Source organism: Protomyctophum parallelum (assembly GCF_964188405.1).
Source record: "Protomyctophum parallelum genome assembly, chromosome: 1".
In the NCBI taxonomy this organism is placed as follows: domain Eukaryota; kingdom Metazoa; phylum Chordata; class Actinopteri; order Myctophiformes; family Myctophidae; genus Protomyctophum; species Protomyctophum parallelum.
The window spans coordinates 84,756,836-84,771,308 of record NC_139697.1 but is presented as its reverse complement, the minus strand read 5'-3'; the positions used below and the strand labels follow the sequence as shown (position 1 = coordinate 84,771,308).

At 39.8% G+C, this 14,473-nt stretch overlaps 2 protein-coding genes across 2 annotated transcripts; one reads left to right on the top strand and one right to left on the bottom strand.

Moving 5' to 3' along the window:
* Positions 1–240: 240 nt before the first annotated feature.
* Positions 241–5,921, bottom strand: ei24 (EI24 autophagy associated transmembrane protein). The gene is made up of 11 exons (XM_083789248.1): positions 5,796–5,921; positions 4,607–4,743; positions 3,851–3,996; positions 3,423–3,483; positions 3,027–3,093; positions 2,800–2,924; positions 2,566–2,685; positions 2,205–2,316; positions 1,996–2,107; positions 1,821–1,895; positions 241–1,709 (listed from the first exon to the last, which is right to left on the bottom strand). The coding sequence occupies exons 2-11, from the start codon at positions 4,646–4,648 to the stop codon at positions 1,547–1,549; spliced, it is 1,023 nt and encodes a 340-aa protein (XP_083645374.1). The 5' UTR covers positions 4,649–4,743; positions 5,796–5,921; the 3' UTR covers positions 241–1,546.
* Positions 5,922–6,985: 1,064 nt separating this feature from the next.
* On the top strand, positions 6,986–14,251 carry LOC310864175 (beta-galactosidase-1-like protein 2; the record flags this gene model as incomplete). The annotated part of the gene is made up of 19 exons (XM_083772760.1): positions 6,986–7,077; positions 7,589–7,774; positions 7,870–7,938; positions 9,053–9,148; positions 9,633–9,741; positions 9,829–9,921; positions 10,041–10,122; positions 10,263–10,327; positions 10,459–10,543; positions 11,363–11,500; positions 11,687–11,764; positions 11,865–11,971; positions 12,067–12,213; positions 12,586–12,657; positions 12,793–12,871; positions 13,021–13,108; positions 13,198–13,309; positions 13,708–13,824; positions 14,165–14,251. The coding sequence occupies 19 exons, from the start codon at positions 6,986–6,988 to the stop codon at positions 14,249–14,251; spliced, it is 1,902 nt and encodes a 633-aa protein (XP_083628886.1).
* Positions 14,252–14,473: the final 222 nt, after the last annotated feature.

Here is a 14,473-nt window from a genome sequence, read left to right as displayed (position 1 = left end):
GTGTTCAATCAAAAAACAAGTGAACGTTGTTGTCAAATTTGTGCCTGAGTAAACCCACTGTAATGTACGTTGAATTAAACAATGCAGGAATTCAGCTTTATTGATAAACTATGGTAGTCCTACATAATGCAATTAATATTTGTATTATGTTTCAGAACCTTGTGGGCTACAAATGCATTTTCATTACAGTCCATCCATTCCTCTCATTGATTTGAGCATTGAAATTACACAAGGAGAAAATGTTGAATACTGACCAACTTTTATTGAAATTAGACGTATTACTTTTACAAAACCTCACTCACAAATATCAGTCTGCACAAACACTATGCACTTCTTACAATTACATACCGTTTGAAAAACATGGCCCCTTCCCATGGCCATGTTTAGTTAAGTGTAGCAGAAAGGTTGGTGATGTTACCTCATTGTAGGAATCTGATTGAACATTCAGAGCATAATTTCATTATACACAGCACACAAACAACAAGAGGCCTATTGTCTGTATAGGTTTCTGCTTCTGTGGGGAAACTAAAATGAGGACTTAAGGGTATGCATATTCCTTGAAAAGTATGCATAAATTGACATATTTTATACTGTACAGCTCAGTGTGTGAATTCAACACAATGTAGATGAAGCAATTTGGCAGTGTCATTTGACCCAGCAGCAGTCTGTAGCTTCACCTACCTCACACACACCAAATAAACAGATTAGCCTTTCCCATTACTTATTTTCTTTTCCACAATTACTTGTTAGAAATGCCAAACTGTTGTACAGTTGTTTTTTCTTCTTCTTTTTCTCCTCAGTATTAATATCAGGCACCTCTTTTCTTATCATGTACAAAAGGTGATTCAAATATTTGGATTCCATTAGCAAGGTTATCTTTCCTTTTATGGTACATTTACTTTGCTGACATGTAAAGTTCCACTAAAAACAAAGCACTTACTAGAATTTTAAAAGCCTCCCTTTTTTAATGCACCGGATCCTTTCTTGAACCTTGACAGAAGGAATCACATGGGTGCTGTGATGTGACAGAGAAACAGATCTACATCTGCAAGAAAGCATTCACTTTAAGGAACGTCACTTGCAACATTAAAAAAAGCAAATGTAACGAGACAAAATCTGTGCTTTTGAATGCAAACAAGCTCCTACTACAGCGTATTATGTAACTTTTGTAGTTACATCAGCATGAACAAGACTTCTTGTACTGTGCTTGATTAGAGTGACACTCAAATGGCACATCAAACATAAAAATACAACTGAAGACAAATTTAAACAAAACAAAAACATAGCATACATGTGTTTTGAGTGTGAGGCACAGGACAATCAATCACAAACATCATTCACATTAAAAAATATAGCTGAAGAAAGGATGCTCCAAATGAATAACCAAAGGGCCAAAAATGTGTTTAAATGTGTAAACCCTTGTACTTAAGCAAAAGACAAACTTCATCTTTACGATAAATCTGCTTTCTTCTTTTCCTTCTTCCCTTGTGTGAAGCAGCTTCTAAGTTGCTTCCGTCTCCTCCTAGTGTGTAGAAGGAGAGGGACATCACTGGGTGGACAGGGGTCTCTGACGGGTCGGGGAGGCATGGGGTGATGGTAGCTTCTCTGTAGAAGCTGAAGAGGTCATGGAGGACTGCAGGTGAACAGTCTTGTGGAACAGTTTGTTGCTGATCAGCACCACCAAGGAAAACAGACGCAGCTGGAAATGGCTGCAATACGAGAACACCCCATTATGACCAGTGACTGATGACAAAAAATGAAATACATTTGAAATTATTATACAGAAACTGTTAATGCATAAATTATATACGTATACTCACTACAGCTTTGTTGGGGTCTTGGCCTCATTAGCGCTAATAATGAACAGAGGGAATAGGATGGAGAACAAGCAGCCACTGGAAGGAAAATAAACACATTAAGGACAATGAAAATGATGGCTGTTAATTGAAAAACCTTTATGTCCTTTAACCACTGTTGAAGTTTTTTATCTCATACCTGATAATATATGAGGATGGGAGGGCTGTCAATAGAGCCATGGGCAAACCAAAGCCAAAATAGTACGGCCAGTTCCTCTCTATGTTGGACAGTCTCTGGTGCATCTCGATGCCTGAAAGATGTGCATGGCAAATGCATATTTATGACATGCTCTTTGAGTGGCACTACAGGACGGGATCTTTTGTGTGGGAGTGAAAGGGGCATCTTACCATGGTTGAACCAGCGATACTCAAAGCAGTATAGGGAGTAGAGCAGAGACATGTGGAGGAGGCTAACCATCTGTCCAATGGCATCAATGGGGAAGAGGCTAACAATCATACCCTGTAGCACAACAATTTGTATAAATATAACTTTTAAAATAATTTGACCGTTTCAAAGCATGTTTTTGCACGTGAGCAATTCTTCTTTTATGTGCAAATGTACTGATTGTGATTCAAACGAAAAACTTGGGGCAGAACCGACCATTGACCTCAAAACTGACAAAAGTTAGAGCATTTTAGTTAACTGCGTCAATGACACAATATATGGTGGGTAAATCGATATCACAGATATGCACAGACAGTGCAGTACCTGAATGAGGAAGAGAGCCTGGAGTAGTAGATTAAAGAGCATATCTGCAATGATCTTGCTGACGCTTGGGAAGGGCTGGGCCTTACGGCCAGACACCTCAAACGCCAGGTCAGCTATGTCCTAAGATGAGAGAAGAACGCACAATACAAACACTGTGATTTGACATGTATTGTGCGGTGTCTAATGAAACATTTTTTGATAATCATCAAATGGCAGCATAACCAGGAACCTGACCTGGAACCAGATGGCATTGACTATTTTGCTGAGAACAAACAGAGGAAGCACCCAGAGAGCACTGAACACTGAGGTGAGGATGAACTCCAACCAGGACCACACACTGCCATGGAGGGACGGGTCACCTGGAAGAAAAACAACACTTCTTAATGTTCTTCTTAAACGTCACTGAAGTCCCAAAATAATACACCCCTGAGATTTGGTAGCAGGCGTAGTACAATACATACCAATGATTTGTGCCGTGAGAGACTGCAGCAGTGGGATAAACACCCGATAGAAGAGAAACAGACTGAGCTGAGGAGAAAAACATGAATAGTTACTCTTCATTCAATTTTCTCAGTTTATGTTTAATTATATATTTCGTTTCAGTAATTTGTTCCAATTCTAATTCACAAAAGACCAAGTGAATGCACCAGTTATAAAACAACGTGGCAATTAAAAAACAATATGTTCCCAAAAAACATCAGTGAAATTTTTATAATCATGAATCCTATTTTATACTTTATGTAAAAAGCATCAACATATACGGTACAATGCGCCCACCTATGCAAAAAAAACAACACCACAAAAATGTATACAAGTTGATATAAATTACATAGGCATGTAAAAGCAGTATAGCTTACCCAGAACACTCCTCCATTCCATGCACAGCACTGAAAAATCCTACTGGCTAATTTGGGTTCACTGAGAAAGAAGAACATAACCATACCACCCATAATGAACATCACCATTGCAAATCAAACAAGTCATTAGCAGTAAAAACACTAGGTTGTTCAAATGTAATGCCTAATTTTTAACTAGCATGTTTTGTGTATTTGTGTACAGTATACTTTTCTGTATTTTGTTTGTTTATGGGTCCCTCTTGTAAATTAGATGCTGCATCTCAAGAGGCTGTCCCTTCAATAAAAATCTAAATGACAGAGTATGACGTTGTTGCTTGCTGACAAGAGCAGTTCTTGTTGGAATGTTGTGCCAGTATCAAGTAAGCTTAACTCTTGTGAATGGATAAGAGAGCAAAAGTCATTGCAGCTCGTTCTAGTGCCTAACATACTTGTCAGGTTTGCGTTCCTCGCTCTGTGCCCGTCTCTGTGCCAGGGCTCCACTGACCCTTCTCCTCCGCTGCTCTTCCCTTTTTTGCTGGATGCGGGCATCCAGCTTAGAGATTGTTCCAATCCCCAAAATGGAGTCCTTGATCCCCTGAAGAGCAGGGGAAAAAATATTATATAATAATATAATATTATTTCATTCCTGCGTTAAATGTAAATATAATATATCCTGTACATTTTGCAAGTTTCAAAATAAGGGCTTCAGATGGACCCTTGTATGCGTGGTAGGTCAGTAAAACGGCTAAATTCTGAAGCATAAAACTAAATTTATACTTTAGTTGCTAAAGGAGCACAGTCTGATAATTTTTCCATGAAAACACCCAAGATAAATAGTAGGGGGAAGATACAGTAGTTTCTGAACAAAATCTGGGTGCAGTCGGGACAAAGATTCTTTTAAATTTGATGGAATCTGACACATTGATTCCCACCTCAGCCCAATGAGGCTTTACATGTCTATTATTAACCTGCTATGCAGTATTGAGTAGCAACATAATAATGTAAAAATAAATACATAAGATACTGTAAAATGTAAGAAAAGACATAATTGTGCCAGAGAACATATCAATGACCCTGCCCATTTCAAAGACATGGCCAAATGGGGACAGCTCATTTGCATGATGCATCCATTAAAGCCCCAGAGTACTGTGCGTCACTTTGTTTCACTTGTGTGTGTGAGGTGAGGATGGGGTTTGTTTGCTGACCGTCGCAACATTGCGGAGGAAGGCCCTGACGCTGTCTGTCATCTCTGGGCCAGCAGCAGATCCATCAACTGCAGAAGGAGGGGGGGCTGGTGACTTGGTGGTCAGTTCTCATGGCAGAGAGGGGCTCACTCAGTAACCTGTCAAAACAAAGCACAAGAAAAGCAACAGGAGACACTTCACGTTATCAGCTTGAAAACCACTTATTTTCAGACAGCATTGGAGCAATGCCATTGTATCAGAAAGTATAAAGAAAAATCTCTACTCTGTTGATTGCTTCTATTGTGTTGGGCAAAAGGGAGACATCAAAGACAAAGGACGGATCAACATATGGAATTATGTCAGAACAGGTCAGCTTCATATATGAGATGGAGGTGTGATGTCACGAGACATGACCATATATGGAGGCGTGATGTCACAAGGTGTGACATGACACACGGAAATGCAGGTTTTCATAGTAAATGCAACCTGTGGTCGCAATAATAATAATTTTAAGGAAATCGTGTATAGTTTTATTTCACTGTCACTCCTCCAGCCAGTCAAAATACTGATGTCAGAGCATGACAGCTGATCAGCATCTTATTTCACAAGTGCAATATTACAGTGGCTAATTTGTGCTGATTCACCACTGCCATAGATTTCCTGATGATGTAATATGAAAGAGTTCAAAATCCCAGAAAACATAACATATCTGAGGTGCCGTTTATTTTCTTAAAACCAAGAATGACATATGGATAGATGAATTAATTGATACTAGAAGGACAATGTCACAAACAATCGTGTGATCACCATGTTAAAGCAGTTTAATCTCCGATGCAATGATCTGTTCGTCGTGTAAATATTTGTCCTGACAAAGATTCCTGACAATAACGCGAGCTATAGTGGCATGGGCCTGGGTTACCAAGATACTTATCTACATGACATGATGGGGATAAGGGTCGAGATAGATGAAACTCCCCATAAAAATACAGACAGTCCACCCGGAACAGTGTCTCTGTGTCTGTGATAACTTTACTCAATACTGGACTTCAATCAACAGACAGCATGACTTGTTTGCTTTAGTGTTTGGTTAGCGTCTGTGTTGCTACGTTAGCTGGGCGACCAACTTTGGTATTTTTTCACGAAGACAACATGTTACCACACCAGGAAAGTCAAAGACAAGGTAGCAATGTAAGTTTTAACTGCTGCTTACCTCATGCGATAAGACCACTGGGTGTTATTAACTTCGCCAAATCGTTATTTTCCACCCTTTTATATCACAACAACAAAACCAAACAAACGCTACAAGACAGGCCCGTGGAGAACATATTGCGCAAGCTCAAGAAACCTCAAAGGATCATGGGAAGTGTAGTGAATCCAAACTAGAGAACTACTATAAACAGAACAACTATAGTATGTTCCCCCCGGCCCCATACAAAACATAAACAAATGAAATCAAGTACCACTGTATCTTAATGTGTTAGCTAGCTTGGATTTTGAATGTTATCAAATGTGCCATTTTTAATGTGTAACTTAAGGTCCATATTCATATCACATTTGAGTAGGTTACACAAGAACTTTGGTTTTGGTTCATAAATAATCAGCAGAACTAGAAAGTTCTTCTCGAGGTGAGTGAATGCAGCATGTTAGCAATTAGTGTCATTAAAACACAATAACAGCACGCACGCATGCACACACGCGCGTGCACACACACACACACACACACACACACACACACACACACACACACACACACACACACACACACACACACACACACACACACACACACACACACACACACACACACACACACACACACACACACACACACACTAATGTAATCAGTCAGTCAAATTGTCGTTCAGTTCGGGTTATAAATAAAAATCAGTAATTAAAACCACAAGGTCTGACTTAATTTATAGGCTAAAGGATTGTTGAGTGATTTTCTACATGGCCACAGTCTGACTGGCTACAATACAGCTATAGGTATTTGATATGCATATGATAGACCTAATAGGAATTTCTATATAGGCCTATAGGTCATTATCGAAATTAATCTGCATTTCAAGAAATGATTGAATTATTATTATTATTATTATTATTATTATTATCATCATCTTGTTTTTTATCTTGTTTTTCAATGCTCAGGTTTATAGAGATTCGTATTATCACCTTTTTGGCCAATAGACTCAAAACCAGAAGATAGAAATAAATGGTCTATTGTGAAGTTTAGATGTTGATTTTGTTTCCATGGCTACAGTGGCACACCCACAAGGCGGTGTGTTTCTGCCCAGCAGCATCTTGCGCTCATCTTCGGTGTACCATCTCTTACTTCTCCATTGAGGAACTCAAGTTGTTTGACGCCTATGTCATTTGAAAGGCACCTCCTACACTCTATCGATGGTTGTTATGAGAATAAGAAATGCACAAAAAAGACAATATGTGCTTATCTGTTTGAGCATCATTGGCTTCATTATGTACAGATACGTCAGGTAAGTTCTTAAAATTAATTTCTCCAACTATGATGTCTTCATTATAATTATTTCTAGCTTTCTTCCTTTATTTTACCACAGATGATTGTCATTGGCAAAACTAACACATCAAAACTGAAATGGCGTGGTGTGTGTGTGTGTGTGTGTGTGTGTGACTGTGTGTGTGTGTGTGTGTGTGTGTGTGTGTGTGACGTGTGTGTGTGTGTGTGTGTGTGTGTGACTGTGTGTGTGTGTGTGTGTGTGTGTGTGTGTGTGTGTGTGTGTGTGTGTGTGTGTGTGTGTGTGTGTGTGTGTGTGTGCGTGCGTGCGTGCGTGCATGCGTGTGTGTGTGTGTGTGTGAGTGTGCATGGTTGCTGATTTTGTATAGTGTTTGGAACACATAACCATTTGTTTAAATATGTACTGTTGGCTATTCAAATTCCTACCAGGCATGTTATCAGTCATGTGGTCTGTCTGTTCAAACAAGATGCCATGTGTCTGTTTGTGACACAAAACCCCAATTATTCTCCAGGATGCCAAAAGGAGGTGGAAGAATGACTAGGAAATTGGGTCTGAATGGAAACTCATCTCAGTTCACCCTGGAGGGAGAGCCTTTTCGTATCATTGGGGGATCGGTCCACTATTTCCGCGTCCAAAGGGCTTACTGGAAGGACCGGCTGATGAAGATGAAGGCCTGTGGCATCAACACTCTTACTACGTAGGTCGTAGGATGTACATTATAGATCACAATGTTTTATATATCACAAGCCCGGTCACTGGCTGAATACTAACAAAAAACACACTTCCCTGCAGGCATGTACCATGGAGCTTACACCAGCCACAGAGAGATGTGTACGACTTCCACACACAGCTTGACTTAGAGTAAGGACCAAGCTGTTTCTGTCGTAATATTGAATTGTGCTGTAGTGTGTAATAATTAGTGTGTAGTAATTCTACATTCTGCATTGTAGAATGACATACAATTGCTTTGACCTGGAGTGAAGTTTGATAAACCAACTCTCACTCAGTATCATGATAAAATTAATAAGAGCCTTCCAAACATAAAAACAGCTTTAAAAAATGTCTAGTCAAGTCAATTATATTCACCAAAGTTGACCAAAGTGTTGTACAGCATGTGAATAAAAACAGCAAACAATACAACAGTCAATAACAAAGGTTACGTGAGAATTAAAAGTGCATAAATATAATCGATACACTACAGAATAGAAGATAAAAAAGTATCCTGCATGACATGGAGAATGGTTTAAAAAAGGTTCAGGTGTCTGAGTCTTGATTTGAAAATGTCTAGAGAAGGGACAGACACTAACAGCGAAAGGTTAGTTATTATTCCACTGTTTGGGGGCAGCAACAGAAAAGGCATGATCACACATTTGCATGCGGTCCAATGAGCTATACTAAGTGGCTAGAGAGGTGATGAGGGGGAAGAGTACCATTCAGGGCTTTAAAAACAAATAATACTACTTCAAGTCAGTAGGGGTAAGTGCAAAACTTTGTATCTAACAATAATATGTATGTGTATTGGGAATTTGTCCCTTTGTGCATGGTGTCAGGTCGCCATTGTAGGGTGAAGTATAAATCAGGTGTAATCAGGTCTGGTGTCTGGTATCAGGCACCCCTGGGTTCTTCTGAGCCCAGAGGAGTAGGTAGCAGAGTGTCTGGTATCAGGCACACCTGGGTTCTGATGCCCAGGGGAGTAGGTAGCAGAGGTATTCACCTGACAACAAGTGGCAAACCACAACAACAACCTATCGTGCACTTAATTGCACAGGGGTCATATGTAAGGTGAAATGTGATTATTTCACACACAGTTCAAATAAGGTGTTGTGGAACTACACTGAAACAAGAAAAGAAAAACCTTTGTGTGTACATAGATATGACTTAGTGTCACAAACTCTGCCTTAAGTTCTCGTGCTTAAAGTAAGGTTGAAGGTTGTTTTTTAATGCATTGTGAACATATTCTCAATCTTGATTTCAGAGCCTATATTAACCTTGCTGCTGAGTTAGGACTCTGGGTGATTCTACGTCCAGGGCCATATATATCTTCTGAGCTGGATTTAGGAGGGCTGCCTAGGTAAATCAGTGTGCAACACTAATTCACTAGGGGATTTTGTTTGTTTGTTTGTTAGTTTTTTCCCCAAATACACAATTTGATTCAATTCAAGGTAAAAATGTACAGATCAGTCAAAAGTGCCTTGCAGAAGAAGTGCTCATTCTAGAGGACATTTCTCAATACATTAAATTAACTTAGTAAGAGTACACATCTGATCACGTAGAAAACTCTTGATCTCACGCCACAAAGTAATTTGTATTTCTGCATGTAGCCATGGCGACCATGGTAAGCTAGTTACATTTCCATGTGAGGGGAACGTTTGTGCTGCATGTGAAGCTCAGTGTCCTGCCTCTCTCATTATTGCAGCTCGGTGGCATTGCCACGGAAATAGCAGATCTACAAGCTCAGTTCTGAGATTGTAGATCGGCTTTTTTCGATACGCAACACTACACATGCAACTAAGCATTACCTAGGCTTCAGAACATTGTATTCTGTCCCTTTGCAGTTGGCTTCTTCGTGATGCAAACATGAGGCTGAGAACAACATACCCAGGATTCACGGAGGCTGTGAACACTTTTTTTGATAAACTCATTCCAAAAGTCATTCCACTACAGGTTATTGTTTTTACTTGACAATGGGTATACTGTAGTTGTACTACTAATGTGTTCTTTATAATCATGTAATTTATTGTGTTATTTCAGTTCAAGAAAGGAGGTCCCATTATTGCAGTCCAACTGGAAAATGACTATGGATCGTTTGCAAAGGATGAGAATTATATGCTTTTTATTAAGGAGGTAATACATTGCTTATATACTAATGCACAAACAAAGATATAGAGATAGAGACAGACATTGAGAGAGGGGAGGGGGTGCTGATGACGCTACTGTAACTTGTTTTGTTGTTGCTTTGAAAGGCCTTACAGTCCAGAGGGATCAGTGAGCTCTTGCTCACATCAGATGACCACAACGGATTAAAGGCAGGTGGCGTGACTGGAGGTACAGTATGTCATTTATACACGGTAAAAGAGTGTTAATTCCAATTAACTCTGTAAATGTAATAATAGACATTAGACACGTAAGGCTTCGGATTTGGTGTCTAGAGACATACTGACAGACACACACTCTATCTCTCGCAGTCGTCAGAACAGTGAAGTTGCAGAAACTCAACATGAAGTACATACAGGATCTGAACGCTATCCAGGTATATGTTCAACCTGTCCACATGACTTCTTTATCATCATACTATACAAGTCAAGGCGACAATAAATCTGCTTTACGAATTGGCTCAGGAGTTTTCTGCTGTATAGTTTGGACATTCTTTCTCTGTTTCAGCCTAACAGTCCTGCTATGGTGATGGACTACTGGACTGGCTCGGTTGATGTGTGGGGTGATCTCCACCACGTGCTACCACCAGAGGGTATGGACAGCTTCCTACATGCACCAAATTGTAGTCACAGATGCACTAGATCAGTGGTTCCCAAACGTTTTCATGTCAAGGACACCCAAATTGACACTAATTAGCCCTGCAGACCCCCATTTGAAAATATATGCTAGGGACCTCCATGAGAGAAGATTTCTTTCTCCATTGTTTCCCAAGCATTGGGTCGGGACCCATTTGTGGGCCACGGACCAACATATATTTCAAAAGGTATTTTTTTTTAAATAAAAAAACGAAATAATTTTAAAACAAACAAACAAACAAATATAAGAAAGTCCATGAATAAATGTAAAAAAACTAATGAGTAGTGAAAATAGGCAATCTACAAGCTTGCAGGGTGAGCTTGAAAAAGCGCAGGGTGCACTTATAGATCTTCTATTTTCACTAGTTTGGGTACAGTGCAAACCAAACATCTAATTTGGGTCTTTTGGGTCTCATCCTGAAAAGTTTGGGAAACACTGGTGTAGCGTATATACAAGTGTAAGGATACTGTACAGTACCACCTCCACAGTATGAGGCTTAGTAATTTAAACTTTGTTGCACGACTGTGAAGTGTCACCAGGCTCAAAGCAATATGCAAACTTAAACTGAGGGGGCAACATTTTCAACTGAGGGTTCCAGCCTGCCAGGCCCCTCTGGCACCCCCGTGGCGCCAGGCCTGAGGTGCCAGAGGGGGCCTCGTACCCTAAGTGCCCCTCAGTCATTTCATTGTGGAGCCGAGCCTGCAACTAGTTTTCACTGTCTTACTTTTATGCCAAAGCATTCATTAAGCTGTCATGGTCTCTGTCTTTTCGTCAGATGTGGTGTCAACTGTGCGAGAGATTCTAAGGCGAGGCATGTCCATCAACCTTTACATGTTCCACGGGGGCTCGAATTTTGGCTTCATGAGTGGAGCGCTGGCCAACCCTTCCTACAAGGCATTAGTGCCCAGCTATGGTGGTTACTTTTTTTTAATCATTTTTATACATAAAATTATTGTACCATTACTAGATCAAGCAGAATGAGATTTGTTGTTATTTATCTCGCTGTTCCCAACTTCCCATAATGCTGTTACTTTTTATAACCAGCAGTCGGCAGTATAAGACAGAAAATCAATCCTTCTTTTTGGTGTATGTTACACAGATTATGATGCCCCCTTGTCTGAAGCCGGGGAGTACACTCCAAAGTACCATCTCCTCAGAGATCTTTTTAGCCGATACAGTAAGTTTGATACTAAATGAATATATATACGACTCTGTAATAAAATGCTTAGTTCATGGAGGCTGACTGACTTCTTTGCCCATTCACTACTTTGTGGCAGGTGAGGGTCTCCTCGATATGCCAGCGCTGCATTACAGGGAGGCTTATGAACCAGCTATCATGTATAATCACCTGTCTTTGTGGGATGCCTTGAGCTTCACTGAAGGGGTAAGTGTGCCATCCATTACTTTTAGTGCATGAGTTTGGTGTATAAGACAGCCTCTTGCATGTTCACATCATATCCACCCTATCCTTTTCCATAGTCATTTAAATCTTCCACACCAGTAAACATGGAGAATCTACCACTGAACAATAACAATGGTCAGTCATATGGATACACCTTATATGAGACAACCATCACCTCTGGAGGATTACTCAAATCTGAAGATAATGTTAGAGACCGTGCAATGGTGAGTATATCCTTGTACATGAGTCATCAATCAGCTCACCTTATGCAGTCCTATTAATAATAATTTCAGCACAATAGAAGGCAGTGTCCTTTGCCATCAACTTGAATTACTGCAACCACTCTAAAATATCAGTGAATTTGACAAACCCTGAGCTGCAACATGCCTGCTTATTTACTAAATTATTATTTACTACAGTTTACTCTACTGATAATTAACACCTGTCATTAATTGCACAACAATTAGGATATACAGTGCATGTAAAGTAGCCTATAAGGAAATAATGACATTGGCCGAACTAATGTCCCTCTGAGATACGCCTGGCTTAAAACATGACAGCATTGATGTTATTTTGAAAGTGAGTATTTTCTCCAGGTGTTTGTAGACAGACACTACATTGGACTTTTCAAACGGCGGAGCCTGGAGCTAGCGGTACCTGATGGTAAGGTATGGCATCATGATGGACAGTGAGCACAGTTGTCCATTGACCCTCAGTCTGTTCTATCCAATTTTATAGCCAAAAAGCATTGGCTCATTAAATAATTTAGACATAAGACATCTCACAGAGATTTCTCTCTATAGGAACAACGGACATTGAGCTTGCTAGTAGAGAACTGTGGACGGGTGCACCATGGAAAAGCCATTGACAAACAACACAAAGGTGTGCTCAAGCACTTTGTGGTATACAACATTCCCCAGTATTAATTGAACTGTAAAAACGTCACTTTTTTAAAGAGAACATTGAGAATTTGATTATGTAGCAGTGGGAATACAGGCTATTTTTTATTATTGTTTTTCACTTTCTTGTAGGTCTCGTGGGAGATATTTTATTAAACAATATCCCTTTGCGGGATTTTACAATATACAGCTTGGATATGAAACCCAGCTTTATTGATAGGTTTGTGGTCTTTATTAAACTGAAAGCACTATACATAGTACATTTAATTAAGATTTTACATGGAACTTTAAATGGCTGCTTTATTTCAGTCTCTATCAAGCACCTTGGAAATCCCTCCCTGAAAGTCCCAGCTTCCCAGGATTCTTCATGGGGAGACTGTTTACATATGGTTATCCAAGTGATACATTTGTCAAACTGCCAGTGAGTGGATACCAATCAATTGTATTATTGTATTGTAATTGTATTGTATGTAGTCATAGCACGCCATAGTACACATATATAGCATAGTAGTAAAGATGTATAGTTTATATGTATAGTGTATGTATAGTTTCACTATATAAATATTCCACTGTTACTTTCTTAGCTTACGCATGTTTCATGATAAATGCTTTTTATGTGATGTATTCCCATGCTTTGTTCTTGCTTAAATGTAAGTCGCTCTGGATTAAGAGCGTCTGCTAAATGCCTAAATTGTAAATTGTAACATACTAAGCATACAATACTTTACTCACTGTGATACAAATGCTTTCATTCCTTGTTAGATTTCACTGCATAGGTATTTTACAAAACCAGCGTTTTTACTCTGTCCATGTCCACAGGGCTGGGGGAAAGGTGTTGTCTTTATTAATGGACTGAACCTGGGCCGTTACTGGTCTATTGGCCCACAACAAGCTCTATATCTCCCTGGCCCCATTCTCAACAGTGGAATCAACCAGGTAAGTACTGCAACATGGCATTTGTTGGATCTGTTCAGGGCAGGGGAATACTTTGTCACATGGAGCTTTTTAATTTCAAGGACCTTCCATTTGATATTATTTTTCTCTGGCATTTTATCTCTTTGTATCCATCCATACATTGTAAAATCCTTGTGTTCATTTAACTCATTAGAGAGCGCAGAGTTTTGCACATTGCACACTCTCTGAGTGATGGATAAATTTGGTTCCTATCAATCATTTAGCTGGGGACCCCCTGGAACCTGGAACCCCTGAGGGTCCACGGACCCCACATTGAAAACCCCAAATGCTCACAGTATATCTCACCTTTTATGACACTCAGATCATTGTGTTTGAAGAGCAAGAGGCTGAATACAAGGTCCAGTTTGAGGAGATGCCCGACCTTGGCATGGCAGCAGACATCCAGTGATTTCTTTCTCCCCATCAGAGCAAAGCATGGACAGAGTTTTGTTTTTCTGTATATTAGATACAGATTAATATTACTTTGATTAATACATGAAAATGTATACTATGCTTTACTGATGTCCATGTTTTGTATTAGACTGTTACTCCTGTGATACACCTGTAGATACTAAACCCCAACCCAGTACCAACCTGGGACCGGGAAAGGAATCAGTAGGGGCAGACGGAG

Bases quoted from the DNA above. Each gene is read 5' to 3' on its own strand.
- ei24 (XM_083789248.1), bottom strand. From the start codon at position 4,648: ATGACAGACAGCGTCAGGGCCTTCCTCCGCAATGTTGCGACG. The intron at 2,925-3,026 runs GTATGTATTGTA...TTTTTCTTCCAG, and splicing joins TCTCACGGCACAAATCATTG to GTGACCCGTCCCTCCATGGC. The intron at 2,108-2,204 runs GTAAGATGCCCC...CACATCTTTCAG, and splicing joins GTATCGCTGGTTCAACCATG to GCATCGAGATGCACCAGAGA.